This window comes from Oryzias latipes, chromosome 14 (genome assembly GCF_053564925.1).
Source record: "Oryzias latipes strain Hd-rR chromosome 14, Olatipes_Hd-rR_3.1".
NCBI classification, from domain to species: domain Eukaryota; kingdom Metazoa; phylum Chordata; class Actinopteri; order Beloniformes; family Adrianichthyidae; genus Oryzias; species Oryzias latipes.
In genome coordinates, this window is record NC_136250.1 from 16,175,614 (window position 1) to 16,194,236 (window position 18,623).

Genomic DNA, 18,623 nt, shown 5'->3' on the forward strand with positions numbered 1-18,623 from the left:
TGTTTTTAAAAAAAAGTTAGCCTAAAATTTAGAAATTCTAACCTTGTAAAATTAGAACTAATGGCAAAACTGCTTCATAGATGTACCTATGGTGTGTATTTACAGTACATAACTTTGAATAGCTGTCCAGTGTGTTAGATGTGTCCTAAATAGACCTGAATGTGCAGCATGGACTTGTTTTCTGTACCATTAGATGGCAGTCACGTACCAAAGGAGCGTCTTCAGTAAAACAGCTGCACCTTATCCAGTCAGACTGCTCCCCACAGAGAAAAATAGCTCAGACATTAGCTGTTATTGCACTTTTTTTATTGCACCCAAGATAACAACAGTCTTCTATGATCCAATACAATCTCTAAAGCAGTAAATTGGACTCTAAGATCTACCTCCAACATCACAGCAGATTAAACATGACATTCTTTGGAGAATCACGTTCAGCTTTAATTTCTCTGTAAGGATAACAAACTGTAGAACGCGTCACTTAGTTTCTTTTTTATTACTGATCTGGATCAGGAGCAAATGACAGCCTCCTGACAGTGAAAGGACACGTTGGTATCGTACTCTGCTGAATCGTCTGCCAGGAAAACATGGATGGATGTGAGGAAGATCGGAAAAGACAATTCCTGCCTAAGGTAAGGCTCCAAAAAAAAAACCCACCGTACCATTACACATCAGATTTGAAGGAGGACCGTGAATTTTAATACTTAGTGCTAAGTGGTTCCTTATCCAACATAATTTAAATGACTAAATTAAAAAAAAAAGCTCTTAATTTAAAACAGCTGCTAAACAATTACCCAGTAAAAAATATATTTTCTTTCAATTTCTATTCTGCATGAAATTGGTTCATCAGTGAACAAATACCAACACAAGAGAAAATCTGAAGCGACTTGAAAGCCTTTACAGCCCACCGAACGTACATAGAAATATGTATTAATTTAGTTGCAATAAATCACAAATGAGCTTACATTATATTTTTTTTAACATATCAAAGCAGGTTGGTCAGTTCCTTGTAAAACTAAGTTATTCAACATTTACAAACAGTAAAAAAAAACATTTTCACGCAGAGAAAATTTGTTACAACAAATCTGGAAAAAATAGAACTCACGTAATCAAAAGAAACAATACTGACATCTCCTCTATAAACAACCATTGTAGTATGGTCAGGTTTTTTTATTCCCAGTAATGACAGAACAGTCGGTTCTGCTGGTGGCAAATGAAACATTATTCACCAAAAAATAAGCAGGAGCTGCAAATATGTGTGTTTTTCCATCCTGATCAGCGGTTGCTTAACTTCAATGTTACTTACATAAATGCAGAAAAAAAGAACTCGCATAACATGCAAGACAAATTGCAAATGTCGATTGTCGTACCTAAACATGACGTATACCACGATCTTGTAGTCTAAATCATCAAAGTTTTTGACACTCATAAATACAGTATATATTAGATTTCATAGTAAAAAGACTTCTAAAAATACAGTCATACTTTAGTAGTTAGGCAAATAAAAATATGTTTTTTTATCAAACAATGTCTAGCTCCACACTCTGAAAAGTCTCTGACACACACAACAGGCCATATGTATGAAACTATTGTTTCTGAAACTTAGTATATATTTATATTTTTGTTAAAGCTCAACATTTGAACCCTTGTGCTATCTTAGATGACCCCACCCTTCCATTGACGTGTTCTCCCTACCATGACAAAGGTGGATGAAGGTGGAAAGATTTAATGTAATCCATGGACACCAGTGAAGATCACAAATCATTGAAGAAAAAAGGTTCAGTGCACTGTCTAGTGGGTCTAGATGACCCAACTCCCAACGTTAAAGTGCCTAGGATAGCACAACGGGTAACGCAGAAAGGTATGCTGGAAAAGTAAAGTTACCTGGCAGTAAACACAACCATAACTTTATTTTTAAATTCAGATCCTTACATTGAGAGCAGCAAACCCGCTTTATGTAATGTGCAACTTCTGAAAGACACTGAAAAACATCTGAACTTTAAATTCTGATTGAATGGTAAAAAAAAAGGAAAAAAGAAACTATACGAATTGAAATAAAAGACATAAAACTTGAGGACAACTTTGAGCTTTGAATGAACTTTTTAAAAACTGACGGATCATCTTGACTTATGGCTTCAAAAATGTTTTGAAATGTGAATTTTAAGAGATCTTAGTCATAAATTCATCAAAACTGTGCAACGCGATTGCAAATATTGCAATTGCCTACTGCAGGCCAACAGAAAAACTTTTTACGATGTGTAAAAAGTTGCAAACAAGATTTTTTCTATGGGTTTAGTTTATACATGTGGCCTCCTGGTATGTGTTCAGAGAATCTTTATTTTATGTCGGCGCCATTAGCAACAGGCTTATTGATGCTATTGTTAGCCAACATTTTAAATAAACACAACACGCCATAAATCACAAGCGCGATAAACCCGCTCCAACAGTTTTATAAGTGCCTCTAGATAATAAAATACTACTAGAAGAAACAGAGAACAGGAAGACAGCTACTCTTCTAAAAATAGACTTGTGCTTTCAGTGATGTTGAAGCCTAAATTATTTGCTCAATCATAGCAGCATTTTGGACCGCAGTCATTAAAATTTTAAAACCTAAACTTTCATCAGCCTATTGCTTTGAAATAAAGGCTACATGGCATGTAGTAATATATAAGTAGGCCTACTTAAGATATATTTAAAAAAAAATAGTAGCATGATAGGCTAGCATTTAGATTTTGGGGGGAAAACAAATACTTTCAAAAAGCAGAACCTGAAACAGAAGAGTCATTTTTGTACGACTGAATCTAGTTAATATTTGCTGTTAAACAGAGTTTTTGCAAAAAGAGAGTTTCAGAAAATCTATTTAATCGTTGCTGTCAGTTTTCTTGTTAAGAAAATGTATAATACTGCTGCTTCCACCTACCATGTCATTAATCCTGAAGTAAAATCATCACTTTAACTAGAAAGTTCTATCAAACACGGCACTGTACAAAGGACAGAAAGTTGCTAAATCGTGTTTGTCTAAGTTGAACATGGTCACCATTGAAATTCATACAGCACAGCAGTGTGCAAAAATGTTATCAAGGAACAAAGTCATCTCTTTTAGACGTTTTTTTCATGTATGAAAGTTATAACTTGTCAGATTAGGTGAATGTTTGACCTCAAATCCTTACATGTTCCCAAAGAGGATAGAGCAGAGGAGAAAGATGGCATATAGAAACAATAAACCCAGACCCAGCCGGCGGTCCAGCCTCCAGTGGTTCAAATGAACGCTGATCACCTGAAAGCAAAAACACAAAATCATTGCAAGACAGTTTTCAGAAAACAGACAGTCATGTGTATTTGACCCACTGTCTAAGGAACTCCAATTCATTAACTGTTTATTAGGATTTTTTTTTGGGGGGGGGGGGGGGGGGGGGGGGGGGGGCAAGAAACTAATTACCACTGACTAATTGAACTTTGTGTTTTCAGAAAAACTTACCGAAAACCAAACAAAAAGTCTAAAAGTCTTAAATCCTATAACCCCTCAGAATTTGGTAAACGCTCGGGGTTGCCCTCATTGATATGGTTCAAGCGTGTTCAAGAACGTTGGATTAGCATATCACCATATTTAGCACATTTAGCCCAAGATGTTGATGCTGGTACAAGAAGGGAGGGGCTTATTAACCCTTGTGCTTTCTTAGATGACCCCACCCTTACATTGACGTGTTCTCCCTACCATGACAAAGGTGGATAAAAGTGGAAAGATTTCATGTAATCCATGGACACCAGTGAAGATCACAAATCATTGAAGAAAAAAGGTTCAGAGCACTGTCTAGTGGGTCTAGATGACCCAACTCCCAACGTTAAAGTGCCTAGGATAGCACAAGGGTTAAAAATCAAAAAATGTGCTCATGTGCATGCTTCCCTTACTTTCTCAGTAAGAAGAAAGGTATGCTGGAAAAGTATAGTCACCTGGCAGTAATCACAACCATAACTTTTTTTTTAAAATTCAGATCTTTACATTGAGAGCAGCAAACCCGCTTTATGTGATGTGTAACTTCTGAAAGACACTGAAAAACATCTGAACTTTAAATTCTGAGTGAATAGTAAAAAAAAAACTAAAAAAGAAACTTTAAGAACTGAAATGTTAAAGTGCCTAGGATAGCACAAGGGTTAACTGCTTTTCAGTAAGGTGTCAAACCAATCATCTCTCCTTGATGCAAACAAAATTTGAAATGATTCCAGATTAGTTCCAATCCAAAGTGATGGAAGTGGTGGAAAACTAAAGTGGCATAGATGGTTAGCTTGATATTATGCATTTGGTGGCACAAGCACCAGCTTTGTCCTGTATGTACCTTAGGATCCCCTCTTTCAGAAAAGCAGCAAGAAAAACAAAAAATCATGGCTATTTGTAAAGATGGTGGCATTTATTTGTTACTAAAATATTCAATATTTCCCCCAGTCTCAAAAATATTGTCTGTTCATGCACACAATAGAGTCTTTAAACTTGAGGGATACCTACAAAATAAGGTTATATATAAATTAGATATATAATTATATACATACTGTATGTAACCCTTGTGCTATCCTAGGCACTTTTACATTGGGAGTTGGGTCATCTAGACCCACTAGACAGTGCTCTGAACCTTTTTTCTTCAATGATTTGTGATCTTCACTGGTGTCCATGGATTACATGAAATCTTTCCACCTTTCTCCACCTTTGTCATGGTAGGGAGAACACGTCAAAGTAAGGGTGGGGTCATCTAAAATAGCACAAGGGATATTTAAATCGTGGATTTTCTCGTGGCTAACGTGCTTTTCCTACACTCATGCCAAATTTGGTGCTTGTACTAAAAAGTGCACAATTATTTTAATAGCCAGCACCAATAAAGAGACTAGGAGATTCAAAAAAATGAAACAGAACTAAAACATTAAACCTTGAATTTGAGATCCTTCAATGTTTACATCAAAACTTTGCAGGTCTCGTGAACAGTGCAGTTTTACGTGCGCTAGGAACTCAAAGAAGCTGAAACAAGCAGATAAATAAAGATTTGTTGCAACATGGACAAGAAAAACATTATGCATTGACTTACAGTCAGAAAGACTGATGCCAGCAGCAGGATGACAGAATATACAAGACCTTTATTATTTATGGAGACCTGTCATGAGGGGAAAAAAACAGGTTTACTTAGGCACTGATTGATCATTGCTTTTAAATAGAGCAAAAGTGGTTGTGATGTGGTGGTCATGCTTACTGTGGATCCGTGGTCCACCACTAGGGTACGTAAAGCCCAGGGAAAGCCCAGACCTAGCAGGATGTCAAAGATATTGCTGCCTATAGAGTTTGACACGGCCATGTCCCCCATACCTGCAGACAGAGGTGTGTGGCTGAAACAAATCAAAGGCGCAAGCAGATTTGAGGATGGCTAAGAGAATTCAGTTCTTTACCTTGTCGAGCTACGATCAGACTCGCCATGCAGTCAGGTACGCTGGTCCCTGCTGCCAGGAAGGTTATGCCCATGATATAGTCTGGGATGTCTAGTGTGTAGCTAATGATGGTGACCTGAAAGAGACATGAGAGCACCTCAGTATTGTCTGCATGAAAGGGGTTTCTTTCATGAAAGCCTGATTCTGTTTTATTTTGTGGGTTTTTTGTTCTCTTACCATCCACACCATTTGGTAGGAGAAGACAGCAATCCACATAGTGGAGGCCACAAAGGTGACCATGAACCAGCGGTGCCAACGTGGCAGGACACAGTTTGGCACGGTGCAGTAGAGCAGCAGGCTCAGAGGCCAGGTGATGACCCACTTCACTCGTGCACCACAGCTCCCTGCAACACGAAGGGCGTGTGTCCACAGCTGTTAACGTGTTGACGTTGAAGACTCACACCAGCTGAGCAGCCGACTCAGCCTGATCCTCCTCACCTGGTATACGCACTGGATTAAAAATACCATCTTCATCCTCCTCTCCCTCCTCTTCAACCCCTGGCTTTTCAACGGATTCAGTGTCTTGCATGCGGGGTCTCCCGCCTCCATTTTCCAGACTGCAGGAGCCTGTCCTCTTCAGGCTGTTGCTGGTTGACTCTCCTCTGGATGCATGCCCCGCCTCCCCGTCCCGCTGGTGCTTTGAACCCCTAATCAGTCGCTGCCTCTATGGTGAAGACTCAAAGGTTTATGTTGCTCCTCCGAGACAAAAAAGACATTAGTTGTGTGCATCACTTACTTCACTGATGAGCATTCTTCCAGCCATGGAGAGCCTGGTGCGGGGTGAGAAGTGCGGGGTGATCATGATGCGCAGGCCAGCCTCAGAGAAGGACAGTTTGTGGGGGTTGATAATAAGGAGCTCATCCACCATGATGACAGGCAGAGGCTCCTGACCGTGACTTTGCTCTATCAAAAGATTTAGACGTATATAAGAAATATAAAAACCCATAAAAATGAATACTCAAGGTTGTATGTTTTTATAAACTTAGGCAGCGATATTCGTGAACCTTTGTTGAGAAGCACCATCGACGTGTTACAAGCCGGATCCTCTACCATCTTACTGTCGTGTTGTTCCTCAGATTTACTGCAGCACAGCCAGCGGCTTTGGAACAGATGCGTCACAAACACCGAAATCGGAGAGTTGAACCTGCAACCAAGAAGATATTAACACCTTACAACTCCAAATCAGTGTGAAAAGGTAACATTCCCAAAAAGTTAGAAAAGATAATATTTCACGTATTTTTATAGCAGGCAGTATAAGTCTCATTATTTTATTGACGTTGCTAAATTTACAGAAATATATACAGTTAGCCTTTATGCAATTTAGAGTTAATGATGAAAAATGTTGTTTTACCCAAAAGGAACAACTTTGAATATATATACTTAAAAATAATCCACTAGCAGTAATGAAATGCACAGGGAAAAAAATCAACTCTTTGGCTAAAGAGATAGTCACACTTTCATTTCCCTGATTCTCCTCCACACTGCATGATATAATTCAATTACTCAAAATATCAGTAAGGGCATAAAGGGCAACCGGACAAGCCTGAGTTAAAAGCCTGTGACATCTGATCCTGCAGGGCAGTGCAGCATGAAGCGCTGTCGTTCATCAAGAGGTGATGCCAGGAGCAGAGGAGATAACGGTGGAGACCTTTGTCAAGAACTGTTTCACAGATTGCTGTGCAAAAACACTTTTTATCATTTGGCCTTCCCAATGCAAACTTTTTTTTTGCTTGTTTTAAAAGAAGGAACATCAACATTTTATATAACAAACTTTTGGAGTATTCCAGCACTATATTACGTGAAAGGAGAGCATATTTAAAAAAAAAAAAAAAAGAATATCTTTATTTCCATTTTTGGAGAACAAAGCTAGAAAGATCGCCTACTTCCAATATTTTTTTTTTACATTTCAATGAAATCAAACTTTTTTTGAAGTGTATTATTATTATTGTAGTGCACTCATCTGAAGACACAGTCACTAAGCAGAGGTGTAGCATACTCACTTCATGATAATAATGTAGATTCCATACATGGTAATGAGGAGCAAGGACTCCCACCTGCATGGCAAGGAACAGACCAGTATAAGTATAACACTCAAAACACTTAGCAACAGTTGCAAATGTATTACTTTTTTCAGCACATGTAAATCTGATCAGGTGTTTTGCAACCATATTTTTTTAAAAGCACACAGTGCATTTCTTCTTTTGAAACATTCTTAAAGCTCTAAAATAAGTTTGAGTATAAAAATCTGCACTGAATTAATCCTTTTAAATGTGATCCATCTGCTTCTATGTATATGAGCTTCCTGTTGCATTATCTCGCCATGATTAGCACAACTTTAATAAGGAGCAATGGAAACACCAGGAATACTCAAATGTACACCATAAAACCCCAGAGGTACAAACAAAACTAACCCAATCCAGGAAAATCAATACTCCTAATTTATTTATTTTACACTGAAGATATACCATAATCAGGGTTTTCAAGTAGCAGCTCTTTGGAAAGCTATGAGTAAGCAGGGTAACAAAATGCATCGCTGTGTGTTCTTCACATTGACTGTATGTCAGAGAACTGGACCCAGGGAGTGTGACGTCACCCAAAGAAAACGGCTTACTTCCGGCTCCAACCAAACAAGGTCAAGTCACTCGCCATTTTTCCGCAATACAGTCGCCGCCATGTTGGAGCCAGAAATTATCAGCAAGCAGCAAATGGTCCGAGTTGTTGTGAGTCACCATTTCAATGGCAACCACTCTTGCCAATCAGGAGTGAGCTTGTTGGAAGTCCACACCCCCTACCGCGTGAAACCCCGGCTACACAGAATCTGTCAATCTAACATTTCGAATGTTCGAGACGTTATGAGACGACGTACTTTAATTGAGACATCTCATTGGTCAGTTTATAACTTGAATAACTTGCAACAAATAAAAATATATACTGCAAAACATAGGATTGACAAGAACATGTTATTAAATGTAGCAGAGCAAGAGTGGTTATTTCTCAATGGAAATCTATGGGATTTCAGCTTCTTGGAGCAAGCGGGTACTTCCTGTTTGGAACCAAATGGGGTAGGAGTCACTCAGTCCGATTGTCTTATACAACTAATGGTTCTTCAGAATGATCAGAGCAGCTATTAACAATCTTCCAGATGCAAAGTTTACACAGCAACACAATATCTGCTCCAACAGGAGATCAACCGGCCGGTGCAACAGATGGAGAACTATTTTTCCTTAGATTATGTAAATGTCCCCATTTTACCTCATAACAGTGAAATCCTTAAGTTGCACAGGACTGTCATTGTGTCATCTTTGAACTGACACGTAACTCATAAATCCTCATACAAGTTGTCTTTTGTCTCTACGATGCACAATTCCCCCCGAAAAATCTGCTGAACTTTCCTTCAAGAAAAACCGGTCAGAAGCATCTGAGAATAGAATCGGCGTGAAAATCACAAGAGCAGTGCAGCCTTTGAGAGGATTTATGCGTCAAATACCTCTGAAACAAAAGCAACATAAATCTACCGATCGGGTCAACCAGTAGGATGGCTCGGCCTTTCACGCTACACACAAGAAACTTTCAGCAAGATCTCTCAGGAATCTACAGCTACCATGCAAATGAAGACCATAAATACATCGACCCAGTCGTTAAAACCGCTCACACCAACAACGAGACAAAACAAAAGGAGGCATTTCTTTTTCTGCTCCAGAAGGTTTCAAGTGGAAGGAAGGCATAGTGTAGGAGTGCAAGCTGCAGCTTCCCAAAAACCGAAATCAGATTACTGCTGTCACTAATGACACGTCCCGCCACAGAAATGACGAAAATCAGAATCAATTTTACAGTGGCGTTTAAACTCATCTGGTTCCCCCCGTCACATCTGCAGATTCTCAATGAGCTTTGGCAGGCTTAACTATGAAGTCAGATGGACTAAATAAAGAAGCGAGGTTTTCTTTCACCCTGACTGATGGAGATGTTGCATGCAACAGCCATCATGTGATGACGGAAATGCAACTTCATAGACGTTCATTTGATCACTTATGTCTTTTATTTAACTAAGTTAGAGATCAAGGAGTCTCTTTTATAAAGGAGACCTGCCGTTGACACAAACATCACAGTTACAGTAAAAAAAAAAAACAATACGATTAAAAACCTTTAAATTTGATTACACACAGTGGTGACTACAACATCTTGGACTCATTCAGGCGAACAAGAGCTTTAAGTCAAAATTCTCTTTGTTTCAAGAATTAAATCCAAGAAACCAGGATTATTTATGCCCACTTTTGTAATTAAATGCGTGATTAAACGCCTGCTTAGGTTCAAAGTAGAAAACACAACGGTGAGTAAACAATAACTCTTGAAGCTCCAATGACACGCAGCATGCAGAGATCTTAAGCAGATACATTCTTAAACAATAAACAACCATAAATTACAACTTTTATTTTGGATTGACAACAAAAGGAAAAGTGAAAAATTTGGGGTTTCTTTTACTGACAAATGTTCCCCTGTAACCCCTTGTGCTATCCTAGGCACTTTAACATTGGGAGTTGGGTCATCTAGACCCACTAGACAGTGCTCTGAACCTTTTTTCTTCAATGATTTGTGATCTTCACTGGTGTCCATGGATTACATCAAATCTTTCCACCTTTATCCACCTTTGTCATGGTAGGGAGAACACGTCAATGTAAGGGTGGGGGTCATCTAAGATGGCACAAGGGTTAATAACTGTAAGTCTTAAAGTCCCGTTTCAATCATATTTTGATCTATTCTAAAAGCATTCCCATTGGTCTACCTAGTTATGATTATGCCCTTTTTAGCCCAAATCAAGAAACCTGTGTAGTTTTCTAGGACATAGTTTCTGCAGAGCAGCAGAAGTTCATTAGAAGCTTGACTTTGAGTTGTTGAGAGCTTTCTGTTTACATGCTCTCCCGCTAGCATACATTGCCTTAGATCCCCAACCTAACATTACTGATACAAAAATATGGGGAACAATATTGGAGCTGTCCAGCCATACAGTTTTGAGATGGATTCCAGCTCAGACGAGGAGAAACAAAGACGTACACCGATCTAGTCATCTACAGGAGGATCCATACGAGCATTCAGCTTGTGGCCTGCCCAGTGTGTTCTCTTTGTAACAAATATGATTTTTTTTTCCAACTGCATTTTTTCGTCTGCTCCTCATTCACAACGATTTGAATAAAGAAATACTTAGAAATACACTTTTAAGCATGATTTTCTTTATAAATGTTCTCCGTCATGGGGAAAATGCCACAAGAACTTGTTAAAAACACTATTTCAATCAAGGTGGTTCTTTAACTTGTTGGCAAGTCTTGTTTGAATTGTCACAGAAACTTCAGATCTGGTAAATTTTTTAAAGGAGAGTATATATTTTTTCATCTGCATAATAGTAAAAAAAATGTTGTTGTACACCTTTAAATGTTAGTTTTTACTACTAAAAGGCCTCAGGAGGAGTGTTTATTTTTTTTTTGCTTTTTAACCTTTTTGATTCCACAGTTAGGGGTGCCACAGCAAATCAGCTTTCACTGCTTCAAGAGAGTTTTCACGCCAGATGCCCTTCCTGACACAACCTTATATTCAACAAGAGTGGGTGACAGAGCAATATCATTAGCATAGAATTGTTTTGGTCAAAGATGTTTTATGTAAATCAAGAATTCTAAAGAGTTTCCAGCACAGAGCCCGGAGGAACACCCTTTTCATCTGTAATCTCTCATAGGAAGGACCCTGAAGATCTTTGACAAAAACCTATGATGGACTACCTCTCTGTAAAAAGTGAAATGTGAACTTTTAGATGTGTTGGACATCAACAAAGGAGAGAAACGGTTGAATGAGCCAAATGTACAAAATGTACATCTCACCAGAGAACTGTGTCATCATAGATAACCTGGAGAGGAAACAGGAAGAAGGATGCTTTAGGACAATTTGAAATAAATGTTGAAAATAATTGCATGTGTGCTTCTCACCAGGATGAGTGCCAGCACAGCCAGGATGTAGTATGTGGCGTCTCTGAAAAGGGACCACCATGTGAGAACCACTGTCTGTGGAGGGGAGGCAGAAATTAAACTGTTGCAAAGAGACAATCCAGTTAGAGATAATCCAGAAGAAAAGGAATGGGAAAAAATCCCTTAAAAAAGACAGTTATTCCCTCCGAAAAACATCCAGCATGGGATACTTCTAACATTGAAAATATAAGTTAATAACAACCTTGAATAGGATGAAGAATACCACTAATTAAAAACATTTTTCACAATCACTATTTTTCTTATATTACTGACTCAAATCAACAAAAACTTAAAGGAGGCTCTGTAAGGATGATGGTAAAAGCCTGAAATGCTTGTAAGACCTGGCCTGCAAAGATCCCACACAGCCCAATGATAACCAAGATGTTGAAGACAGCTGAGCCCACGATGGTTCCAACGCCAACATCCCCTTTAGTGATGAAGACACCTGAAAAGAAGAAAGGGCATTTAGAACAACGGCACTCTCCTGTACGGATACAATGATATAGAAGGGCTGAGACTCTAACATTTGTTTATATTAGATCAAATATGCTTTCAAGGCTATTCAATCCCTTAAAAAGTCAACATTTACAAAAATAAAGAGGAAAAGATTGACTCTGCTGACATCTCCTGGATGCTTCAGGCACATTCTGAGGAGCTCATCCTTGATTTTGGGCTTTTTTTGTCTGCTCAGATGCTCAAGCTACTTGAGGACACATCTATTTTGCATGTTTATTCAAAGCGGCTGCGACTGGATCTGTCTGGACTGGCGCATCCACCAACCAATCAGAGAGGTGAAAAGCTCAGGGGCGGAGCTTCCAGCAGCCATGAATGTCGCCCCGGCTACATCCTCGCTGAGCTGCAGGTTCTGGAAGGTCGAAAGAAAAAAACGGAATGAAAAATCCACCAATGCATTTATTGAAAATTCATATAAGCAATGAGAGTTTGTTGGTTCACCTCTGATATTTTCTCCAGCGATGGAACAAAGTAGTCGTCGCAGACAATGGCCAGAGCATAAAACATGTAGATGGCCTGAAAAGTAGAGTAAAATCTACATGAGGGTTTCATTATTTAATTTTAAAATCGCTAACAAAATGCTAGGTTTTAGTATGATAGGGCTAGATATAGAAATATAAAAAATAAAAATGAAAACTCCTTAGACTGATGAGTGTTAGGAGAGATGCTCACACAGAGTGCATGCAGAAGCACAGCCCCATTCTTCCTCTGCTCCCTGGTAAAGATGTCCTGTGGAAACTCATGGATGGCTGCAAAAGATCAAATTCATAAACATCTTACCAAATTAAAACAATGTTTTTTTTATAATTTGCAATTCAAAACCAAATATTCTGCTTCTGCAATGTTTATCTCGTCATTAAAAATGATTTCAAGGACTGAATGTAAGGTGATGTGAGCAGATACAAATGCAGTGCACTCCTGCACGGCAGAAAACACAGGAAGAGAGGAGCAAGTGAAACCTGCTTTCTTTCCTCTTTCATGTGAAGAAAAAAAACAACCCCAAAAAAATCTTGATTACAGCTCGGCTGCCATCCGTTCCCCTGCTACTGCACAAAAAGAGCATGAAGAGCGGGGCGCAGCTCCAATTCACACCTCAAAGCTGGGCTGGATGAATTTAAACTACAGGGGAGCATCGGGCTATTAATAGCTCCTTCTGTTGCGCGAGACCACAATGGCTCGACAAGCACACAATATAAGCACAGTGTAGCTGTCACGATGCAACTGAAGAACAGAATGCGTGGATTAGGAGAGGGTCCTTCGTGATGCAGCCTCCCCTTTGACACTGCAGTTGAACAGAGTCAGAGTGGAAGGCCATATGGTTAGCGAGGCGACTTACATTTTGCCATGCTAACATGAAAAACAATAAATGTGTCTTGCGGATTGTTTTTTAAGAGACTGACTTGAAATGAGTTTCTGAAGGATGAGGATCAAGGATGAAGGCTATTTTGGTTTTGGGCCAGCTGTTCCTGCAGCGCGGGGCCTGAGCAAACGATTCATCAGGGCTGTGCAATTAAACTTCGTCTGCCTCTGGTGCTCGGGACGGAGCCGAGGCCGTATCTCCGCATGGATCAGCTGTGGTGCATCTGCACCGTTTCAGCTTTTCGTCACCTTAACGTTTGTCTTCACTTCCCCTCCGCTCTGCACTGACACAGAAACCCTCAGGTTTTGCTGTCAGTAGAAAATACAGAACTACAAGCAGCTTCTGAAAACGCTTTAAGGGGTTGCTCTGGTGAAGGTGGTTGCTATGGTGACTTTCTCCCTGGGGACAGCTTTTTTTTTTCCCCCCCTTTTGATGGGTGGCGGTTGGAAGCCAAAAAGACTCAGCATCAGTGTGAACAGTGAGAAAGGGGGAGGTATATATGTGTTTCCCATGGTAAGAGTTCTTGAAAAAAAGAGGAAAAAAGTTGAAGTGACAGCAGCTCTGAACTGTAATGTCTAAAAATATTTATTTTTTCCTTGGAAACCCTCGGGAGAGGTCTGAGAGAGTGAAGGAGGAGGGGATCCACAGGGTAGAGACTCCAGTGCTGCAACCTCATGGCCAGAAACGCCAGGGACTTAAACCAGATCACTTTACACACCTAGAGCGTTTACACCTGACGTCACATCTTCCTTTTACTAGCCCAAACAGAAGCCCCTCTCAGATCCCTCACCTGTAAACCTGCCCCACCTGTCTCACACCTCCCACCGTCTAAGTCGCACTCCCACCTAAGCTGAAGTCATCTTAAAGAGGAGCTAATGATTCCTGTGGAAAGATGTCAAGCTTCACTTCAGATCTGGTCAAAGTCGACTCGGTTTGGCTCTGTAGTGTCAAACTGTCCCCAACAGTCGCCTGTGCTCCTTTTATGATAGGAGACGAACTCCTCAAAGTCTGAGCAGACGCAACTGTGACTGCTTTAAAAGTCAAACATCTGTGGACACGTTGGGCCATTTCAGACGAGATTTAAGAAAGATCCTTTGAAAAGAAGATGGGCTTTATTTGCAGCAGTATTGTTGGTTTTTTCAATTACTTTTTTTTTTCCCAATAGAGTGGAGAAAAGCAGGCCTGACATCTGATGTCTCTGATGTAACTAAAAGTGAAAACAGAAAATGCCCAGGAAAATATATGTATGTCTGCTTTAAATCTAATTTTAGGACAATTTAACTTTAACTGTTGCTGATCTTCAGAACAGCATCAAAATATAACATAATGGGTTTATAAGGATGCTTTTTATCAAAAATATTTCCCATCCACCAGTCCTGACTGTTGTCTGACTGCATTACAACCTCCGCTGCCTCCCAGTTTTTAGTGACCAAAACGATGGTCTGAAAATGTAAACGTTTGGTAGATTAAACACCTAGAGCGAACATATTTATATACATTTTGAAAGGCTGTATACAAAGAAGATGAACTGGATTTTAGTAAAAGAATACGCTAAAAAAGATGCAGTTCTTATTGCAGATTAAATAAGTCGACACATTTTTGGATTCAGGAGTACCAGCAAAAACCAAAGATTTGTCACCAATGTCAGGTACTCTCAGAACTATTTACATTTTTTTTTTGTTTGCTTCTGCCTGAGTTTGTGATAGAAGTAAACTGTAGTTCAAACATCAGGCTGCTGACATGCAGAAACATTAACATCTGGAGTGCAGAGAGGTTCCTCCTCAGAAAGAATATTCTGATGACTTCACCAAGACCTGCAGCTCCTCTTTTTTACTGCCTACTGCTTGTTCTGCATTCTCTGGCTTCCAAAATCATTTGAACCTTCAGAGTGAAGTAAAAACCAGAGTAGAGGTAATGTATTATGGTAATGCTAAGATCGACGTTGCAAACACTAAAACCACTTCAGTTTCCATCAATGTCCTTCTCCTTAAAGACCCACGCTAATCATCTTTTAATCTTTTTTTGTGGGACATGGTTTCTGCAAAGCAGCAGTAGAAATTTAGAAATTTGCCTCTTGTGGGAGGGACTGAAATTCTAACGTATATTTATTAGATTTAAAATTTAAATTTGAGACCCATTTTTACTGCATTAATAATTGCTATCATTCTGTATTTAAACTATAATTGTATTATTATTGGATGACTTTCTTGCTTCCTAAGTTTGTTCGATCATCTCAAGACTTAAGAGTTTCTATCATTATGGAGGATAAAAATAATAGGCAGATACGAACAAAAAAGACATGATTTGTCAGGTCAGTCTTTACTAAGCTGAAAATGTTCTATGAAAAATGGGGTTGAAATGTTGAAAAAAATGACAGCAGGGTATTTAAACATCCTTGGTATCAGTTGAGTGCAGGGCTGGAGAGTGTTTCTAAATTTAAAGAGGAGCAGGAAAAGACAGTAATGGATTTTCTCTGTGAAAAATGTGTTTCCTCTCTTCTCCAGACTGATGCTGGCAGCCGTTTGATTCTGGGACTGCCTCTTGGAGGCTGTTTTCTCTGAGCCAGGGCAAAAGTTTTCGGGGTAAAGACATCATCCAAAAACCTTCCAAAGGATTTTGAAAGCCCTGCTTTTTTTACAGTTTCAGGCTGGATTTTTAATCTCAAAATACAATCAGAGAACAATCAGAGAGCACAAGTTATAAATGAGAAACTGTTCAACATGAATTTTAACTTCAAGTCTCCAATAATATTAACAACATAAAAACAGTTAATTAAAGTTACAAATAAAAAGGAATCCTTTCATACTGTTTGTTTTTTGCTCTCATGGATCATTTTTAGAAGGCAGCAGTGGATGCAGTTTATTTTCCCAGATAATAATGTGTCTGGATGTGGTTTTCACAGTTTAAGCTATTCTTTTCAGTTGTGAGGTCTTTTTATAACTTTTTTTTTACATGTTTGACAAACCTATAACCTTTCAGCTGAAACTGGACCCTAATTTATACCCCAGAGCAGGGGTGCCCACACTTATGAATTAACTTCATACATGTTGATGAATCTGTGAGAAAATCACATCTAAATGTCATTTTTCCTTTAACGTTGTAGTTGTTGTTCACGTTTTGGCACATCCCCTCGGACCAGCTTTCAATGATTCAAACAGGTTTTTTGGCAGAGAGTTCTTGCCCCTCCTGACACAACCCTGTATTGTCAAGGCACAGGAAGATGCAAACTGGCAGCGGCGGTGCAAAGGATCTTGCCTTAGGACTGGAGATGCTAATGCATGCTTTCATCATGAGTAAAATTGATCACTGTTACGCTCTGCTTCCTGGTCTTCCAAAAAATAACATTAAGAACCTTCAGTCTAGTCTGTTAACCATTCTGACTGTAAAGACAAAAACCTATAGAGAGGCTGTATTTCAACACTATGGCCCCCGTTTATGGAACAGTCTGCCAGACAACCTGAGAGCCGCAGAGAGCATTGAAGTTTTTAAGAAAAGGCTCAAGACCCATCTTTTTAACCTGGCTTTTAGCTAATATTTTACTACTTTTATTTACTTATTTAGTTAGTCATTTACCTGTTTATTTATTTATTTAGTTATTCATTTATTGTTATTTATTTATCCATTTTATCTTGTTTTATGAACTTAAACTCGATTTTTAACGCGTTATTTTAATTTACCTTATTTCAATGTTTAATCGTTTATTGCTTTTATTATTATTATTCTCATTTTTATTTTTACTTCCGGTGCTTCCTCAGTTGGGAGCTCTCCCTCTGGGTCGGCTGTTCAGCCACTGCAGCTCTAGATGGGGACCTGCATCCCCACTTATTTTATTTTATTTTTTTATTTATTTTATTTTTATTTTTCCACAATGCGTCGAAAGCAACAAATCTCACAATACAGAATGTGGAAAAAATGGACATCCCAGAAGCAGCTGCTTATTATTAGGGGTCCAGCATTTTAGACAAGCATAAAAATACAAAAGATAAGTGGCGGAAGGAAAAGAAAAGAAAAGAAAATAATTTCATAAATAAAATATACTAATAGAATGCGAGAAATTATGGTAATATAGTGGAAAGTGTTAGACAATAGGGACAATGAATTTGAACAACATAAACTCTGGCGTGTGGCCATATAAGTGTCAACAGACAGAAAGAAATCACAAACACGTTAATAGATGGTTTCGGTTGGAGCAGCATTTTCACAGTATGTTGACAATAATAACAATTTCAGTTTCCTTTTAAACATGTACATTGTTGCAGACTGTTTAACGTCATTTTCTAAAATATTCCAAGTTTGTGGACCTCTAATACAGACAGAGAAGCTTGTACATTTTAATTTTCTGTTTTTGCCTTTTAGCATATGCTTTCCCCTGGTGTCATGGTGATAAGAGGGCAAAAAAAGTGGTATGAGGTCACACAAACGACTATTTAATTTATTAACAACACTGTACATTGTGCATGCATTATGATACGTGTTGAGTTCCACCTTAGCTGTGGTGGAGCGGTCCCCGCCTGTGATGCTGCATTTGGCTGGCTATGCAGCTATTCAGAGAGAGGGAGGTTCCAATTATTAGCGTTTCTAACATCTTGTTTTCGTGCTCAGCCTATTTCTCAGTACTGTCTTTCCCCATCAGTTTAGGGGGTGGGAGGTGTGAAAGGAGGGCGGGGGGGCTGTGTGTAGGTACGGGGGAGGGGGGGCCCTATCTGTACACATGTATTTTTTTGTGCTCGTTTATTTTAATTTTCATGCTTGTTTTTATATCATTTTGTTTTGTTTTAATGTAAAGCACTTTGTGTTATGCTTCTATATGAAAAGTGCGTTATAAATAAAGTTTGATTGATTGATTGTTCTCTTTTTATATAATGTTTTCCAGAACTCTTTGCTCGCTTTCGGTGGCACCACCACTCGCAGCGCCTTAAGTACAGAGTTCTTCCTGAACTATCTCATCAACACACAAATCTTAAGATGCAAAAGGAGTCGCACAACCCCTCTTACAGGTGTAACTCTGTTTTTTTCTGTTATCAGGTGATTGGTCCTGACTATTTAAAGGTGTGTATGATTAGGAGCCATTTTGAATTTGTAGTTAGTTATAAGCTGCTCTTATTTCAAGTTGTGTAATTTTATTTTGAGACTATTTTCTTTCCACATGAAGTCGTCATCGCCCCACAACCTAACCGCCAAAAATGATGGACTTATTTCATATACATTCCTAATATTTCACTGTATTAAAATAAAATTAAAGTTATTTAGTCATGAGCCCTTTTACCTCAAGTGATGAC

General features: G+C 38.9%; 1 protein-coding gene across 1 annotated transcript in view; it reads right to left on the reverse strand.

Annotated features, from left to right (window-relative positions):
* Window positions 1–289: 289 nt before the first annotated feature.
* LOC101155536 (sodium/potassium/calcium exchanger 3) overlaps window positions 290–18,623 on the reverse strand; it is a 32,934-nt gene continuing 14,600 nt past the window's right edge. Inside the window, exons 3-17 of the mRNA XM_023962177.2 lie at window positions 12,657–12,733; window positions 12,426–12,500; window positions 12,252–12,336; window positions 11,813–11,916; window positions 11,433–11,507; window positions 11,328–11,353; window positions 7,464–7,517; window positions 6,468–6,607; window positions 6,200–6,366; window positions 5,902–6,127; window positions 5,641–5,807; window positions 5,425–5,539; window positions 5,232–5,344; window positions 5,070–5,135; window positions 290–3,274 (exon numbers count right to left, since the gene is read on the reverse strand). Coding sequence (XP_023817945.1) covers window positions 3,164–3,274; window positions 5,070–5,135; window positions 5,232–5,344; window positions 5,425–5,539; window positions 5,641–5,807; window positions 5,902–6,127; window positions 6,200–6,366; window positions 6,468–6,607; window positions 7,464–7,517; window positions 11,328–11,353; window positions 11,433–11,507; window positions 11,813–11,916; window positions 12,252–12,336; window positions 12,426–12,500; window positions 12,657–12,733 — 1,601 coding nt within the window. The 3' untranslated portion in view covers window positions 290–3,163. The remainder of the gene's footprint in view (window positions 3,275–5,069; window positions 5,136–5,231; window positions 5,345–5,424; window positions 5,540–5,640; window positions 5,808–5,901; window positions 6,128–6,199; window positions 6,367–6,467; window positions 6,608–7,463; window positions 7,518–11,327; window positions 11,354–11,432; window positions 11,508–11,812; window positions 11,917–12,251; window positions 12,337–12,425; window positions 12,501–12,656; window positions 12,734–18,623) is intronic.